The 18,441-nt window shown below is 37.6% G+C and overlaps 1 protein-coding gene across 3 annotated transcripts in view; it reads right to left on the minus strand.

Annotated features, from left to right (window-relative positions):
• LOC126354575 (tetratricopeptide repeat protein 17) overlaps positions 1-18,441 on the minus strand; it is a 303,403-nt gene that overhangs the window by 77,180 nt on the left and 207,782 nt on the right. For 2 of the 3 annotated variants that reach the window (XR_007565351.1, XM_050004319.1), the window contains exon 10: positions 8,894-9,116. Coding sequence is in view for 2 of the 3 variants with exons in the window: in XM_050004319.1 (XP_049860276.1) it covers positions 8,894-9,116 (223 nt within the window). In the remaining variant the exon portion in view is untranslated. Of the gene's footprint in view, positions 1-8,725; positions 8,771-8,893; positions 9,117-18,441 lie in introns of all 3 variants that reach the window. The other variant, XM_050004320.1, reaches the window with a different exon arrangement.

Consider the following 18,441-nt stretch of genomic DNA (forward strand, 5'->3'; position numbering starts at 1 on the left):
TGCATTGTTATAGTATATCAAAACAGTATTCTTCCTTTTTGCTTCTTTCTTGACGCTCTTTCTCCCTGACAAAAACTGGCTTGGGCTGAGCACCCAACGGGCTATACATGTGCTGTGATCCACCATTCACAATACCAGCCTCCACTGCTAGAGTCTATCTACTGTTAAAAGAATAATTGCAGGCTTCCATGTCTGCAGACATGCCCTTTCGTGAGTTGTAGAGCCACACCAAGCAGCAAGTGTATTGGTCACTGGGCAGTCACTGTTCCAGAGACAGTCAGCCACACTGCTATCAACGCATGCCCAGGGGGATGAAGCTGCTGTGGGTCAACACTATGAATGTTGTAACTTGAAAATGAATAAAATATATGAATACAGATGCTGTTCTCATATGCTGCTGACAGACAACACATCCTTACAACAACCCATCACCACAATGCAACCCTGATGAAGTAGAGGCCAACCACTGTGGTGCATTACAGTTGGTGTCAGAAGTGGATTCAGCAACCACCATCCATGGACAAAGAAGTAGTGTCACACACTGGGTCAATGATTACAGCTGAAACAGGAACCTGGTCTGCAGCCATGCCTTACATTGATGGAAAATGTCATGGCAAGCCAGTAGATCGTTTGCCAGATATTTATTTGTGGGTTCAGCGTATAGCAGGCACATGCAGAAAGTGTCCTATGGATGAATAAATACGAATGTTAGTTTTTGTCTAACTAATGTGGGCAATATATATCATGAGTGAGGGGTGTGGCTGATTGGCTAGTAATCATGTGCAGTGATGGTTGCAGTGATTCAGGTGGTGAGCTGAGTTTTGTCAGAAAGTTGTCATAGTTTCACTGTGTAAAGGAATAATTATGAGCAGCAGCTCAGGCAGAGTACTTAAGTTAAGCAGTTGCTTAGGGAGAATAGTTAAATTTCAGTAAGAAGCATTACAATATTGTTGCATGTAAGTATCTTTGTCACTTGTTTGTTGAATTGATAAGGGGCTAATCATGTCATTGTCATCATTATGGGAGCTATCCTTAAGGAAGCATTGCTAGCTCTGGCAGGTGAGTTAGAGCAGATGCGAGTGAATGAGGCACTTTTTGTTGAGGAAATATAGAGGGTGGATTATGATATAGCTTTGCATAGCAGAGGTACTCCAAAGTAAGTGGAGGAAATTTAAGGAGGCAAGGAGGGAAATAAGGATGGAAAAGAGGTCAAGAAAGCAAGCAGAAGGAAGTCAGTAGCTTAGTTGATGCACGGAGTACTGGTGTTGTAAAAGTTCAGGAGAGTAGGGTAGATGTGTCAGCTCTGATATCATGTGACACTGCGGAGTTTGATTTATCTGTGGTGCCAGACTGAGTAAGTGTGCGATATACTGAGGTAAAGAAGGGTGTGGATTGCAAGATGAGTTATTCAAGCGCATTAGTATCTACACCAGTGGGTGATAATGGGCACTGTTTACAGGCTGTGGAGCCTGGGGCAGATTTATAGGAAGTACATGTGTCAATTATTGTGTGGCGCAGAGTGGAATTGCAGACAGAATTTCAGCAGCAGATACTGCGGAGAATGCACAGGATGTCAATGAGTCTGACTGTGTTGCGGATGTGATTAGAAGTGAAGTGGCACAGATGCATTTGTTTACAAAAGGCACAGACTTCTCACCACTTGGGCTGCACTGTCGCCACAGAAGTAAGGAAGGGGTAGGAAAAGGAAGGGGAAATGTGTTTGTAAAGTTAATGATCAGTCACTCAGGGCTGAATATCTTGTGGAGTTGATGCCTTAGGATTGAAATGTTACAGTGATGTGAGGACTAGATCACAGCCTTGGGGAGTGGAAGACAGCGCAAGCAGCTGATGCAGGCTGCGAGCTGTTTACAACACAGCCGCAGTTCACTATGCAAAATTGGTGTAATGTAGGTGAAGGGTGCGACGCAAACCTGAGGTTCAGATTTGTTTTCCAAACATCATGCCAAAACTGACTTTGTGTGATGAATGACAGATATATGGAAGGACAATGTTTCGACTGGGGAAGCTGTCACCTGTGGAGTACTGACGCAGGGCTCATCTATATTAAGGGACACATAGGTTACACTGTAGGCAAACCTACTAAGGCTTAATTCATACAATATGTGCCACTAGGCAACAGAAAGTTGCCCCGGGGGAGCAGAGGCACCAGATGAGCATTTTGAGAACAATTCTGTCTGTGATCAGCACTACTCCAGGAGAAGTAAGTCAGACTATCTGTCAATGTATTGCAAGTGCTTTATGTGTGACAATTGTTAGGATATGTTTTCTACTAAAACAAATGGAGAACTGTTGTCGCAGGGACAAAGTCCCACGAGAGAAAGCAAAAACAGCAGATGAATAAGCCATCAAGTAGACGGAAAAGTAATGCTGAGCATAATATATTAATGAGGTCGGTTCACGCACTGTCAAAGATGATGCGTTGAGGATAATTTATGAAGAGATAATGAGCTGTCCAGTGCCATTTTCAGTTTGTAAGAATAAAAAGTTAAGGTTTGTTACTTCATGAGAGCATTTAATTCACATAAGGGTAGAGAGGATGTTTCTTAGTATTTATAAGTACTAAAGACGTTTTGCAGATTATTTACTGGTAAGATATAGTACTAATGTGAGCAAAGACATGGCATCTTTAAGTGATTTGTTGCGTGATGGCAGAGGCATGTTGGAGAAGTGCCAAAAATGCTAGCAGCAAGTTGTATTGTGTAGTTTTATGATGAGTTTATTGAGCTAACTTACTGTTAAGTAGCTTTAAGCTGTTGTGAACAAGAGTGAGGTGTTGATAACACTAATCTGCTAGTTGTAATAGAGATTTCAGAGAAATTACTAAACAAATGTAGATGGAAAGCTGGAGGGCTAGACATTTGGAGTAAGTTCACAGCCACTGATTCGCTATGGTTCAAGTTGACTGGTACATAAAGAGGGACTGGATACAGAATAAACTGTTGTCCATGTTTGTTCAATCTTTGCAGATTATCAATGGCATTGACCGGGAGGATGGATATAAAAGAGTGCGGTCTAAAAGCTGTCAATTTAACTAAGTACCCAGGAATAACAATTATGAACAATAATCCCATAGAAAATGTTGTGTGCAAGGTGAACCAAAGACCGTGTTTTATTGGCAGAATACTTAGGAGATGCAACAGGTCTACCAGACTGCTACACTATGCCTGTAGCCCTCTTCAGGAGTATGACTGCACGGTATGGGCTCTGTTTCAGACAGGATTGGCTGAGGACATCAAAAAAGTTCAAAGAAAGACAGCTTGTTCTGTATTATCATGAAATAGTGCAGAGAGTACAGAGATATGATTCTTGAGTTAGGGTGGCAATCATTAAAATAAAGGCATTTTCATTGTGGCGAGAATTTTAAACAAAATTTCAATTGCCAATTTTCCCCTCTGAACAAGAAAATATTTTGTTGATGCCAGCTTAATTAGAGAGAAATGATAATTGTAATAAAATAAGAGAAATTAGAGCTAGCATTGGAAGATTTAGGTGTTCGTTTGCCCATGTGCTACTCGAGAATGGAATGGTAGGGTAATGGTCTGAAAGTGATTCTACAAATCCTCTGCCTGGCACAAAAGTGTGAATTGCAGAATAGACATGGAGACTTAGGAGGAAGGTGTTGTAGCACCTCCGCTATTTTTGGCACTACTGAGTAAAACTGTTAATGCCACAGCTGTCGCAAATGGGCCACGGGTTCCACTCCAGGTGTATAGTGGTTCCAAAACACCATTGCAGCTGATGCAGCAATACCATGAGCCAGTTTCTACACTGCTGGTCAGGGGCTGTTGCTCACAGTACTACCAATCCAGCATAAAGGCACGCCAATCACAGCAATGGCACTTTAGTTGTCACACATACTATCTGCCGCCTTGTTTTGGTGTACATGGTTAGAAGTAAGTACTCACCAGAAGAAATACCCATCATATCTAGCCAAAGTATTCACAGTCTAGCAGTACCTACTATGACAGGATGTCCACATCAGATGAAGGGGTGACGTAGCTCTGTAAGCAGCCATTACAGACTTGTGCTCCATCACTGATGAGCCGACTATTGGGGCTGAGTCCGTTCCTCGGGACTTGATGGCTTCCAGCTGATGGGCCTCGTCATGCTCACTTCACCCACAGTTGGACTCTTGCCTTGGAGGACAACAGTTTATGTCCAGGGCAGTGCAGATGCCCAACTGTGTATGTTTGTGCAGGCAAACTGTCACTGCACTCCAGTGCTCTCCACTGCTAGAGCCTGTCTACAGTTACAAGAGCCATGACAGGCTTCTGCATCTGCAGGCATGCCTTGCACCAAATTGCAGGGCCTCACCAGGCAGTGCACATGCTTTGGTGTACGTCCTGTGTCAGCAATCCCACTCTGCACCGACATCAAGCTGGTCACTGGCCAGTTGCTGCCTCAGTGATCACTGCCCTCACTGCTGTCAACACATGCCCAACGAAATGTAGCCACTACAGGTTGATGCTATGAGTGTTGTAACTTGAAATTCAATAAAAACTTTGACTACTAATGCTGTGCGCATATGCTATAATTGCTGATATCCTGACAACAAGCTACCACCACAACCCAACTGCTGAGTTAGGGACTAACCACTACAGTTTATAAAGGTTAATATGATTTGTGATTTAGTTTACACATATTTTAATAGTTGTCCTTTTTTCTTTTTAACAGATCATCTGATGCTGACTTGGGAATATGTCAAAACTAATTATGGCACCATTTGTGACATTAGGCTGAAATATTTATTAAATGAAAATAAAATTATACAATTTTCTGTTGAAAAATCAATTTAAAGATAGCCCAATTAAGAAGAGTAGCATTCTCTGTAATAAATTTTTATTTTTAGAGTATGTAATGCTGTAGCTTGGGTTGTACATCAGGGCTAAGATACAGATCAGAGGGCAATTTCCTACAGTAACAAAATGACAGTTTTGATAAGCTGTCTAATATCAAATAGCCCCTTTTTTGATACCCTTAAGATTGAGAAATATGTTTCACATATTTCACCATCTCATTTCACACAAGATAAACCATTATACCTTTATCAGGTTACCTTCCATCTTATAAATTATAGAGTGCAGCAATCAGTTGTCCTGTTTTCAATTTTATTACGCATATCCAGATTTTGGCTAGTAGCTAGCCATTCTCAATGCAGTATTTTCTATTCTCAATGCAAGTAAGTTCCTGAACAAGAACCTACATGTATTGAGAATAGAAAATAGTGCATTGAGAATGGCTAGCTATTAGCCAAAATCTGGATTTGCGTAATAAAATCTAAAAAAGGACCACTGATTGCTGCACTCTATAATTTATAAGCATTATACCTCTTCTCCTGGGTTCAACAGCGATCTTTTATCCTTAATTTTGTTCCCAAGACTTGTTACACAAACCTTCCTCTGACCCCTTGATACAATTCTCAAGAATGTGTTGAATAATGCTTACCTAACATCAGGTAGAATTAAACAAACAGTCAAGTATTTTGCAAAGAAATTTACACTTCTTGCACAAAATTGTACTGGCTTTTCTTTGCCAGTGGATGAGTGCACCAATCCTGAGTCTGCTAAGCAATAAACATATATTTATGGGGTCTATGCCAGTATTATCATTTCATTATGATAAGTGAAGGTGGCGTCCATAAAACATGCTATAAAAGGGCACACATTTTTGAACTTGTATGAGGGTTTGTTGCTCCCTGCTTATAGATGTGCAGCTGTTAAGGTTGTATGAAGCACTGATGTTGTGGTACTTTATGAAAACACATTGAAATCATGCTCCACTTTTCTATAACAAACTGTTAACTGGATAACAGTTTGAAAGATTTTTAAAATATATATATTACGAGTGTTTGAGATTCACTCCCAATTTCTACTGATGTGAACAATGTGGGAATTGAAGTAGAGATCAAACTAATGCTCAGAAATGTAAAATTGTGTACTTCACAAACAAAAAAATGTGGTATCCTATGACCACAATATCAATGAGTCATAATTGGAATCTGTCAAATATCTGTGTGTAACAATCTGTGTTGATATGAAATGGAATGACCACTTAGGCTCAATCATAGGTAAAACAGATGATAGACTTTGGTTCATTGGTCAGATCTGTGAAAAATGCTGCTAGTCTGCAAAAGAGATAGCTTACTACACTATCATGAGAATAAGCCTAAAATTTTGCTTGAGTTTGTGGAACGTATACCAAACAGAACTAATGGGAGATATTGCACAAATAGAACAGAGGGCAACAAGAATGGCTGAAAGTTCGTTTGACTAATGGGAAAGCATCACAAAACCGATGAAAACTCTGATCTGGCACAAAAGAAGAAAAGTGCTCACTATCGCATGAAAGTCTACTTAACAATGTTTCAAGAATCAACATTGTGAGAGGACTCCTAGGTATCTATCCTTTATGGGTAATGAAGACATGATTAGATTAATTAGAATGTGCACAGAGGTATTTAAGAAGTCATTCTTCCAGCACCCCATAAGTGAATGAATCAGGAAAACACCCCAATATTTGCTACAATGGAGGAGGAGGAGGAGGGGGGAGGGTAATCTCTGGCAGGCAAGTTTCCAGAGAATAGATATTATTTCTCATTGTCTTACACTGAGTGTCAACTACTGGTGCATGTACCAAATACTTATATAACAAAACCTGGAGACAGCAATGAACATTAGCTATTACATCATAACTACTTACAGTAGTGGTTATTTTATCACATTCTGTATATGCAACGCTAGATTAACTTCTAACTTAAGAACAATATCTTGGATTCTGTCTGCTACGAGTTTGCAGGCCTATCATACTGATTTCTGAATTTTGTAAGCAATCTTCTCCATAGATCCGGTAATTCTGTTAGAATTCTTCAAGAGGAACACAGTGTGTCAATTAATTTTCTGCCAGCTAGATTTATCTATTATTGCTGATTATAATGCTTGAATATTTGACTGTTGTAACTGACTTTAATGATTACTACCTACAGTGTAATCAAACAATACGAGATCTATATATTTTCTGAGAAATATTACATTTGGTAAAGAAAGTTCTGCCAGAATGTAAATAATTTAGGGGTGCAAGAGACAATTCACGGACCACCAGAAGCATTAGTTCGTGTACAGGAACACTAAAAAGCATGAAAACTTTGCTAGTTTTTGGACAAATCCTTTAATGAGAATTAGTTTCAAATAATTATAGATTGTCAAACTGAATTCATCAGGCTATTTTATTTTAATCCCCTCCCACACACACACCTGTCCAGCTGCTGTGTGCTGGCATTGTGTTTTCAGCTTGTGCAATGCATCTGCTCAGTGTGTGTTGTGTGTGTTGTGTGTGTGTGTGTGTGTGTGTGTGTGTGTGTGTGTGTGTGTGGAGGAAGGCAGAACGGGAAGAGGGAGAGGGAAGTCACTTACACAGTGTACTCCTTTTTTCGTATTTCCTGTTGACGACTCAATGTTTGTAATATTTAGTGATGCTGTTTCCTCTCCTATTAAATATTCACGAAATTTTAGGGTGAAAGCTACCAATGTTACATGCTGTCTTTTACATTTATATATTCTGAAAACAGAAATAGTAAATTCCTGTTTTTATTGGTGACCTAATGAGTTTTGTCTGTAATGACATTCTCAATCCAATCTCATCTCTAAGCTGATAACCCATATGGATGTAGAGTATTTTGTTTATTCACTGCCAGTGTGGGTCTGATTCAAGTATTTTATAGATATAAAAAAGGGCTGTTGTTGTCGACCTACAGACATTATGGAAAAATAAAGCTAACTGAGTTTCAAACAATTATATATTGTAAAAGCGAATTTGTCTGGCCATATTTTTGTCCCCCCCTCCCCCCCAACACACACACACACACACACACACACACACACACACACACACACACACACACACACACATTTTACTACTCTATATGAAGATTCGTAGGTTTGAATATAATCAGTAAATTTCCCAAAAATTGGAATGCTTGTGCTAGTTTCTTGTCACTAGCGACCTTCAATTGTTTCAGCAATCTATGATGGTACAGGTTGCATTGTTTAATCATAAAGAATCTAATAAAAGCAGAGACCATGATACAGTCAACTTCTGTGACACAGTTTTTGATATGCGTGGATAGCAAAATCGAGTCCTGTAGAACGAAGCTATAAATCTATTACCTGCTAGAAAGAGGCCTAATCCAATTCCAATGGATAAATCAATAACAACATAAAACTTGATGTCTTGACATATTACAGCAATCAACAAAATGAAATGGAGATGCCACACCAAAAGAGTAGACATTATATTACAGGAAACTTGTGTGTTTGATGAAGAGAACATTGTTAGTGATTAAGGTATTAATGCCACAGATGTTTCAGCATTCTCAAGATTCAGAGTGTATGAATATTTCATCCCTGCATTAGTGTGTGTGTATATATGAACTTTTGACTAACCTCCTTTTGGGAAATTTCCAGTTTGTACTGCAACTAGGTTACTTTTGGCGGAGCCTTCAAAGTTCTTAGTATAATATACCAATAATAACTATGCATGGTTTGTGGAAAAAAGTTAGTTTAAAATATGTTCTCTCTACACACCTTTTCAGAGTTCATATTTGGTAGAAGGAACAATTGTCCTCATCTGTACTATTAAAAACATGCAGTCAGATTTCCAAATGTATTTTGTTGCACAAAAATGCCAGAGTGGAGATAACAGAACTTACCATTTATTTATGGAAATTAATTTATGACTGCATGCACATGCCCGTCTGCAAAGCAATCATATCTAGATGAAATCTCTATATACAGTGTATTCAGATATTGTAGAAAGGGTTCTCTAAGAAGTCTTACCATGCACTACATACTACATATCAACAGTTTCCATTATTTACCTCTTTTATGGCTGTGACAATTCTTTGTCCAACCTCTGCATCAATACTGTTATGTCTGTCCACATATTTCATAAGTTCATCTTTTAACTCTATTTCAGGAGCATAAAGGCCATCATCATTAGTCAGTGCCACACTGCTTATGGTACATATGGGAGGATACCATGGGAGGCTGTGTTCTCTTCCAGGAGCCAAACCAATGAGAGAATTGAGATATTTTGATGGCCTGAAATTCAAAATTGTGTCACTTTTTAAAAATGGAATAAAGTAACATGAAACAATGCCTTTTTAAATCATGGGACAACACAATGGTGCTCAGAACATATAGGTAACAAAAAACTGAAAGCATTCACAGTGGTAATGGGAAATGACAGATGTAGAAAATTTTTCCAAACAGCAAGTTGTGGGTAGTATGCTCAAATACATTTTTATTGTGAAAAAACAGGTTTTTTTTATCTGTGTTTCTTGGTTCAACACATTAGGCCGAAAGATGATGAAAACTCTTCCCCACGAAACTATTTTTATGTAGCAACTAGTTTCAGAACACAACACAAAACTTACTGAAAAAAATGATCATTGGCCTAACAACAAAAATACTACAGTGGTGAATACTATTTACTTATTGACAGAATCAATGAATTACCTGCAGTGTGAGTCCTAAAATTCGAAACTTAACTTTTAAGATGAATGCACGACATATGTTTTTTGTGTCTCATGTGTGATATTCTGCATAACAATTCCCTTCAGTTAGGAAGGAAAATAACATCACTTCGTATGAGATCTGGACTATGAAAGGAATGTTTTCAAAATATCACAATAAAAGGTCTGTAATGCTTTTGTATGCCACATACGATCTCTTGGCAGACAATTACATACTGTAAACAAATGCCCTGCGACACCAAATCATTTTGCAAAATGCTTTACAGCAGAGTAGTGTGCCACTGATGTGAGTAAAAGTCATCCTTTTTGCCAGAAAAATGTGCCATATGAGTCTTGAGAGTAGGGTAGAAATTTTTAGTTTTTCTTTGCTGGTGAGAGAAAGCGTATTCCACTGACTGTCCCTTATTTTCTTATTATCACATAGGTGTTAAGCTAATGAGATCCACTGCCTGTAACAATGCAATCAGAATGTTCTCACATCAAAAGGAAAATTAAAATTATGAGATGCGCGATTTCTGGCAAGTACTTATTTTCTGGAATTCTTTAGTACTGCCAACAGACACACATGAAAGTGCATAAAGCACAGGGGTGTCGTGCGCGAAATAGCGGTCAATAGCCAGTGGCACCACTGTGGTGTTGTGCATGAAACAGCGGTGTTGTGTGCATAGTATCATGCAGTGGCCGGCGACAGCACTTTAGTATCTTTTGTATTTTGTAGGTGTTTTGTTTAGGTAACAGTAAGTTACACACGTTATCAAGTTTTTTGTTTTTATGAGTACTTGTGCTCTTTCATTATGGCAGACGAAAGCACGATACAATTATTTATGATGAATGTGTGGAGCAAAACATGGAGGTTGCTACTACATCGCGCACATCTCATCACAATCTGGTTGACAGACTTTCCTGTCACATAAAGCAACATCAACTAACAGGCATATGTATTTCCAAAACAAATAAACGATAACAAAGAAACTGCCATGGTATGCCGCCCCCCGCCCCCCCCCCCCCCCCCCCCCCCAAAAGAGAGAGAGAGAGAGAGGGAGAGAGAGAGAGAGGGAGAGAGAGAGAGAGAGAGAGAGAGAGAGAGAGAGAGAGAGAGAACACAGCAAACTTAATGTGCAAGTCTTGCATTACATCTTTATGAAAGAGAAATACTAAGTACCAAATACAATGCAAATAAACAAATATGTGAAACAATCAAATTCTGTATTTATTTATGTATGTATATCTTAGAAATTTTATGAAAGTAGGGAAACAGGGTTAAGAACTTATGAGAACAAATGATGAGATTAGTAAAACGTAACAATTTAAAATCTTTTGATAATGTCATGAACGGCCGGTGACAAGCTAAGTAATCCGAATTAGTGCTGCCGGCACCAAGCAAATAAATTTGTACAAGATGTGTGGACAGCAAATGTTAAGTGCATTATTCTTCTCCTCCTCTTAATCCATCTTTACTTCTCCCTCTGTCCACATTATCTTGAAACTAAAATTATTACTTTGCTTATGATTTACTTCCTTGACCTCCTGCTGTCTCCAATTCTCCCCCTTCATCTTTATCTCCTCACATTCTCACAACAGGTGAGTGTCTCACCCTAGGGTCTGAGTGTCCTACCCTCCTTTTAAGCTCCCGCAACCTATTCCTCTTCTCTCCCCAAGGAGGAAACTAATAGTTCTGAAAGTTAGGTTATTTTCATGTACTTTTTATCTATTGGTAGTCCCAAAAATCTTCACCTCTTGCAGTTAATTACTGGCCAGAAATTACAACTCGTAGTTTTAGACTTATTTTGAATAAAATTAATAGGACTTTTACTTAACAGTTCATTTGTTGATATCACGGAGACTTGCCCTGTTTTGAATATGAAATTGATGGCTGTCTTATGTGAAAGTTTAGGATTTCATACCCAAATCAAAAAGTACTTCACACTGATTAGGTTTTTTAAATTAGGTATGGACTGATTGTGTACTCTCCTAGAATCCCAAAAAAATATGTTCACACTCCACTGCCCTTGATGTTCAACCTGCCACAGCCAGTGCTGTTTTTTTGTGGCTCAAAAATGCATTTTTATTCCATTTAGCTTTCCATGATTTGAATACTTAGCTTCATCAGTAAAGAGAATTCTTTGCTCAAAGAACCTATTGTACTGATGCTGCATCAGAAATGAGAATCAGGATTTCATGTATCTGCTGCAATCCTGCTGTTTGATCTACTGGTGAAGTGACATACATTTGTGAGCAATATGTGAACAAAGTTGCAGTGACTTATTCCAGAGACATCTGCTAGTTCTTTGGAGTCAACATGTGGATTATGAGTACAGCAGCCAGAAAATCTATTTTGTTCAATCTGATTGTTGCAGACTTGCTCCTTACTCTTTGCATAGTATTCCAGTGGCATTAAAATAACAATTTTTGCACATTCACCAAATGTCATTCCTGTTGGACACCATCTATTGGGATGCCTTTGTATGCACAACAAAAGTGTCCTCTCTGCATTTCTTCTGAACTCTCTGTAAGGAAGCAGCATATCTATTTTCTCTTGGTTTGTGGAAAAACATTTAATTTTTTAAGCTAGTCACCGTCTGACACACATTATAGTGTGTAAATACAATAACCAAACAGAAAACATGATATTACAAATTGTTTGTCCTATTTGGTATAATATTCTTGAATAATGGCATGGACTTCATTTTGCAAATGCCGGTTCAACATTGCTTAAAGTAAATGATAATTAATGACCATCAAAAGTAAATATCACAAGATATAATTATAATGCACAATATACTAAAAGGTAAACTATCCCTCTTTTTGCATACATTAGCAAAATAAACTCATAACTTGTTTATTAATCTGAAAAATATCAGGATCAGGTCATTTAAACTACACACATGGGCACACTACAATTCACTTCACTTACTTAATTGTCTCATAATATGTACAATGCTCATACCATATCAAGTCAGGCAAATTATCATTCCAATTTGCAAAATGGTCAAATGATCAAACCAAAGTGAGTCTTTTCCATATGAATTAATAAATTTTATAATTTCAGGAAGTCAGCAAGTGGACACGAGGAATGGAAAAAATCCCTAAACAGCACAGAATATAGCAATTTTGGATCTCTAGTTTTCAAGGCAGAGATAATAAAGTGCGCAAAGTATACACTTATAAATGATATATTATAACATGAATGATACAGACTATGAATCACATTTCCTCTGCGAATCTTCTATATCAGTACCATTGCAGTGCAACACACTGTTTCCTTCTTACCCAATCTGACATATTTCTTTATTTGGATATGAAATCATGAACTTCTGTGTGGGACAGCAATTGGTTTCATGTTCAAAACTGAAATTCTATATTCTAAATATTGTAATTGCCCCAAATCTACTAATAAGATTTTGAAGAGTGAAGTGCTGTTGAATTTGTCTCTTTCACAACTATGATACTACCAGCAGAAATTACTATATTTCTATTTTAATGAAAGAGAGTACATGTTGTTTAGTGAGGACTTGCTCATAATTCATCTGAGTAAAAACAGAATTACGACATCTTAAACGGTTCTGCAAATACTTAAGGTGAACAGCTTAACTGAATCACCCTGTACAGTGTTCCTTATGGGAGATGGCTTATATTAATTCAAGAAATGTATCCAAGAATGACAAATCTTAGAAACAAATGCAAACAAGTTTATGAATTCAGCTACCTGTTAGGTTACTAATTTAAGTCTTCTGGCATGAAGTATAGTAATGTAAATTAATTATAGTTCTTTTAGAAGTAATATGAATGGATCAGAAAAAGATTTATGTGATAGTTACATGTAATGGATGAGCAACAAATTTTGTTGCAAGAAAGGTTTAGGCAACAATGCAATTACCATTCTCACTAAAGGAATAAGTTTGCTACATTACATGAAAATATTAAATTTGCAATGATGATGAATTTCTGTTTTGTTGGTCTTTCTGTGTGGCAATCATCATCATCAGCAGCAGCAGCAGCATCATAATACTTTGTCTTTGTTCTCATACTTTTGCCCTTTACTTCACTTTCCTTTGTACGTCAGTTCTCTTCACATGCTCTCACAATAATTCCCTGCAACAGTTTGTCTTGTAATGTTTCACTGACTGCTGTGTGTTTTGTTCTGTTCCATCTTGTGATTCCTACACTGTTTGTAAAGAATATAACTTTGCAAGCTTATGCAAAGTCCATTAAAAAAATCCCGAAACATTCATAATTTTGTGCTAATCGTGTATTGGAGCAAAATGTGGTTGGCATCCTTGCCCACACCTGTATTTAAAGTGCAGCTGCCAGAAGTTTCACTGTTGTATGTCTGTTAGTTATAGTTCAGTGCAGTATTGAATATAATGTTGTGTCATATAGTTATAGCGAATTTTGAGGTGGCAGAGTTAGACAAGCAAAATGACTGAATTAAATTTTGCATGAAACTCAAGAAAACCTTTACAGAGACACACCAAATGATGTAGGAAGCCTATGGTGATGAATGTTTAAGCCGTACTCGGTGTTATGAATGATTCACATGGTTTAAAAATGAATGGATGGAAGTTAAAGATGACCCTCGTTCAGGACACCCTTTAATGTCTACCGACAATGTGCAGGTCAGAAACATCAATGAAACTGTATATGAGAATTAAAGACTGAGTGTCTGAGAGAGTGCAGAAGAATGCAACATTTCAGATGGATCATGTCATGAAATCCTGCCACAGAAGCTTGGAATACATCATGTTGCTGCCAAGTTTACCTCATGGCTCCTGAGTCTCCAACAGGACCATGACTAGTAAAGCACTAAATTGTTTAAACCAGTTCTCAGGTTCAGGATAGCTTAATCTTTTTCTTTATAGTTATATTACCCACAGTTTTGTTCTTTAATACTTCCAGTACCATTTTTTTATGCACACCATCAAACACTACTTTCACAATCACATACATCCACACTCATAATAGTACTCTTGTAGTTGGACTATCACAAAAAATAGATCTACTGTGGATCTTTCTGGTCTGAAACCATACAGCTTTTCGTGTATCACCGTTTCTTTCCTGCTCTGTTAGCTTCCTTCAAATATTTTTCTGAATATCTTTGCACAGTGGCACACCACTACAATTTCCCTATTACTTTTCCAATCTTTCTGATTTCCTCTCTTGAAAATATGTTGTTGTCGTCTTCAGTCCTGAGACTGGCTTGATGCAGCTCTCCATGCTACTCTATCCTGTGCAAGCTGCTTCATCTCCCAGTACTTACTGCAACCTACATCCTTCTGAATCTGCTTAGCGTTTTCATCTCTTGGTCTCCCTCTACTATTTTTACCCTCAAAGCTGCCCTCCAATGCTAAATTTGAGATCCCTTGACACCTCAGAACATGTCCTAACAACTGGTCCCTTCTTCTTGTCAAGTTGTGCCACAAACTTCTCTTCTCCCCAATCCTGTTCAATACCTCCTCATTAGTTATGTGATATACCCATCTAATCTTCAGCATTCTTCTGTAGCACCACATTTTGAAAGCTTCTATTCTCTTCTTGTCCAAATTATTTACCGTCCAGGTTTCACTTCCATGCATGGCTACACTCCATACAAAGACTTTCAGAAATGACTTCCTGACACTTAAATCTATACTCGATGTTAACAAATTTCTTTTTTTCAGAAACGTTTTCCTTGCCATTGACATTCTACATTTTATATCCTCTCTACTTCAACCGTCATCAGTTATTTTGCTCCCCAAATAGCAAAACTCCTTTACTACTTTAAGTGTCTCATTTCCTAATCTAATTCCCTCAGCATCAACCAACTTAATTCGACTACATTCCATTATCCTTGTTTTGCTTTTGTTGATGTTCATCTTATACCCTCCTTTGAAGACACTATCCATTCCGTTCAACTGCTCTTCTAAGTCCTTTTCTGTCTCTGACAGAATTACAATGTCATCGGCGAACCTCAAAGTTTTTTATTTCTTCACCATGGATTTTAATACCTACTCCGAATTTTTCTTTTGTTTCCTTTACTGCTTGCTCAATATACAGATTGAATAACCGCTGCTTCCCTTTCATGCCTCTCGACTCTTATAACTGCCATCTCGTTTCTGTACAAATTGTAAATAGCCTTTCGCTCCCTGTATTTTACCGCTGCCACCTTCAGAATTTGAAAGAGAGTATTCCAGTCAACATTGTCAAAAGCTTTCTCTAAGTCTACAAATGGTAGAAACGTAGGTTTGCCTTTTCTTAAACTTTCTTCTAAGATAAGTCGTAAGGTCAGTATTGCCTCACGTTTTCCAGTATTTCTACGGAATCCAAACTGATCCTCCCCGAGATGGGCTTCTACTAGTTTTTCCATTTGTCTGTAAAGAATTCGTGTTAGTATTTTGCAGCTGTGGATTATTAAACTGATTGTTCGGTAATTTTCACATCTGTCAACACCTGCTTTCTTTGCGGTTGGAATTATTATATTCTCCTTGACGTCTGAGGGTATTTCACCTGTCTCGCACATCTTGCTCACCAGATGGTAGAGTTTTGTCAGGACTGGCTTTCCCAAGACCGTCAGTAGTTCTAATGGTATGTTGTCTACTCCCGGGGCCTTATTTCGACTCAGGTCTTTCAGTGCCCTATTAAACTCCTCACGCAGTATCGTATCTCCCATTTCATCTTCATCTACATCCTCTTCCATTTCCATAATATTGTCCTCAAGAACATCACCCTTGTATAGACCCTCTATATACTCCTTCCACCTTTCTGCTTTCCCTTCTTTGCTTAGAACTGGGTTTCCATCTGAGCTCTTGATATTCATATAAGCGGTTCTCTTTTCTCCAAAGGTCTCTTTAATTTTCCTGTAGGCAGTAACTATATTACCCCTAGTGAGATAAGCCTCTACATCCTTACATTTGTTCTCTAGCCATCCCTGCTTAGCCATTTTGCACTTCCTGACGACCTCATTTTTGAGACCTTTGTATTCCTTTTTGCCTGCTTCATTTACTGCATTTTTATATTTTCTCCTTTCATCAATTAAATTCAATATTTCTTCTGTTACCCAAGGATTTCTACTAGCCCCCATCTTTTTACCTACTTGATCCTCTACTGCCTTCACTACTTCATCCCTCAAAGCTACCCATTCTTCTTCTATTGTATTTCTTTCCCCCATTCCTGTCAATTGTTCCCTTATGCTCTCCCTGAAACTCTGTACAACCTCTGGTTTAGTCAGTTTATCCAGGTCCCATCTCCCTAAATTCCCACCTTTTTGCAGTTTCTTTAGTTTTAATCTATAGTTCATAACCAAGAGATTGTGGTCATAGTCCACATCTACCCCTGGAAATGTCTTACAATTTAAAACCTGGTTCCTAAATCTCTGTTTTACCATTATATAATCTATCTGATACCTTCTAGTATTTCCAGGATTCTTCCAAGTATACAACCTTCTTTTACGATTCTTGAACCAAGTGTTAGCTATGATTAAGTTATGCTCCGTGCAAAATTCTACCAGACGGTTTCCTCTTTCATTTCTCTCCCCCAATCCATATTCACCCACTATGTTTACTTCTCTCCCTTTTCCTTCTCTCGAATTCCAGTCACCCATTGAAATATGCAATCCCGGGAGAAGACCACAGTTGAAATATGGTCACTATTTTTATTTACTTAAATCTGGCATATTTCATGACAGTACCTTTCCCGTAAAATGTTTACAAGGCGATAATTGTCTTGGTTTCAGTTGTCTAGTGGAAGTATGATTCCACTATGTAGTTTTGTTGGCTGCAGGAATGTCCTGGTTCAATGCGTTTACCTCATTATTTGGTGCTTCAAATACCATTTCTTCAAATGTGGTTTCTTCTTACAGCTTATATAGAAAAAGTAGTAACATAATTCATTTTTTTATTCACTTCCAAATTATTATGACGGCGACCTGCACATTGTACAACCGTCAACACACACTACGAGTTCACTGCCCACTGCAGACTGACTACAGTCAAAGACGATTCCAGCGTCAAAGACATTTTACACAACACACAAGCTTCCACTTGTAATCAGTGTCTTTGATATTCTTGTCACATTTACTAATAGTAATCAATATGCTTTCACTCTCAGAAATATAAGTAAATTAAAAAAAAGGCAAATTACCATTAAAAAAATTTCTGACAAAAAATATAAGAAAACATTTACAATTTGGTATCGACAAATCCGGTAGAAAATAACACATCTCCCAGATCCATTACAACTGCTCCCCAGGGCTTTTGTTGTTATGAAAATATACAACAAAATCCCAACAACACTCAGTAATGGAGCTGTATTACACAATTAGTACATTAATGATGCAGTCTGATAATCTCTTCCAAATTTGGACTCTTTGAATCTGTGGACTTATTACTGGCTGTTGTTGCAATCATCCTTCCCCATCAATCTCGTACACAAAAAGTTCAAGTAAAGAAATTAACATGACAAATATACATGGCATAAAACATACATGAGAAATATTCTAAAATACAGCATACAAATTGAAAATAATAGTAAGATAAAACTCATTTGCTAGAATAAGATATCTACAACCACTTCTTTGGTCACACTGTACCAACTGGTTTTCATAATTATTATTTTTTCTTTATTAATGTTAATTTCATTTTACTTACATATTGTACTATAAAAATGATACCTGACATATATAGTGTAGTGTTTTTTTTATATATATTTGCCTTTTATATATTTTTTCTTTCTTCTGATTTTTGTTTTGGAATTTTTTTTACTCACAGCTTTTTTATTTCGTATATTTTTTTGCTTATGCTTTTTCTTTCTTTTTTAATTTTATTTTTTTTCTTTTACAATTATTTATGTACACTTGCCTCTCTACTAGACACTAATAGTGCATTGCAGCTTGCTCTGCATCTGCTTAGGTAAGCTGT

The sequence above is a fragment of the Schistocerca gregaria genome, chromosome 3 (assembly GCF_023897955.1).
Source record: "Schistocerca gregaria isolate iqSchGreg1 chromosome 3, iqSchGreg1.2, whole genome shotgun sequence".
Taxonomy (NCBI): domain Eukaryota; kingdom Metazoa; phylum Arthropoda; class Insecta; order Orthoptera; family Acrididae; genus Schistocerca; species Schistocerca gregaria.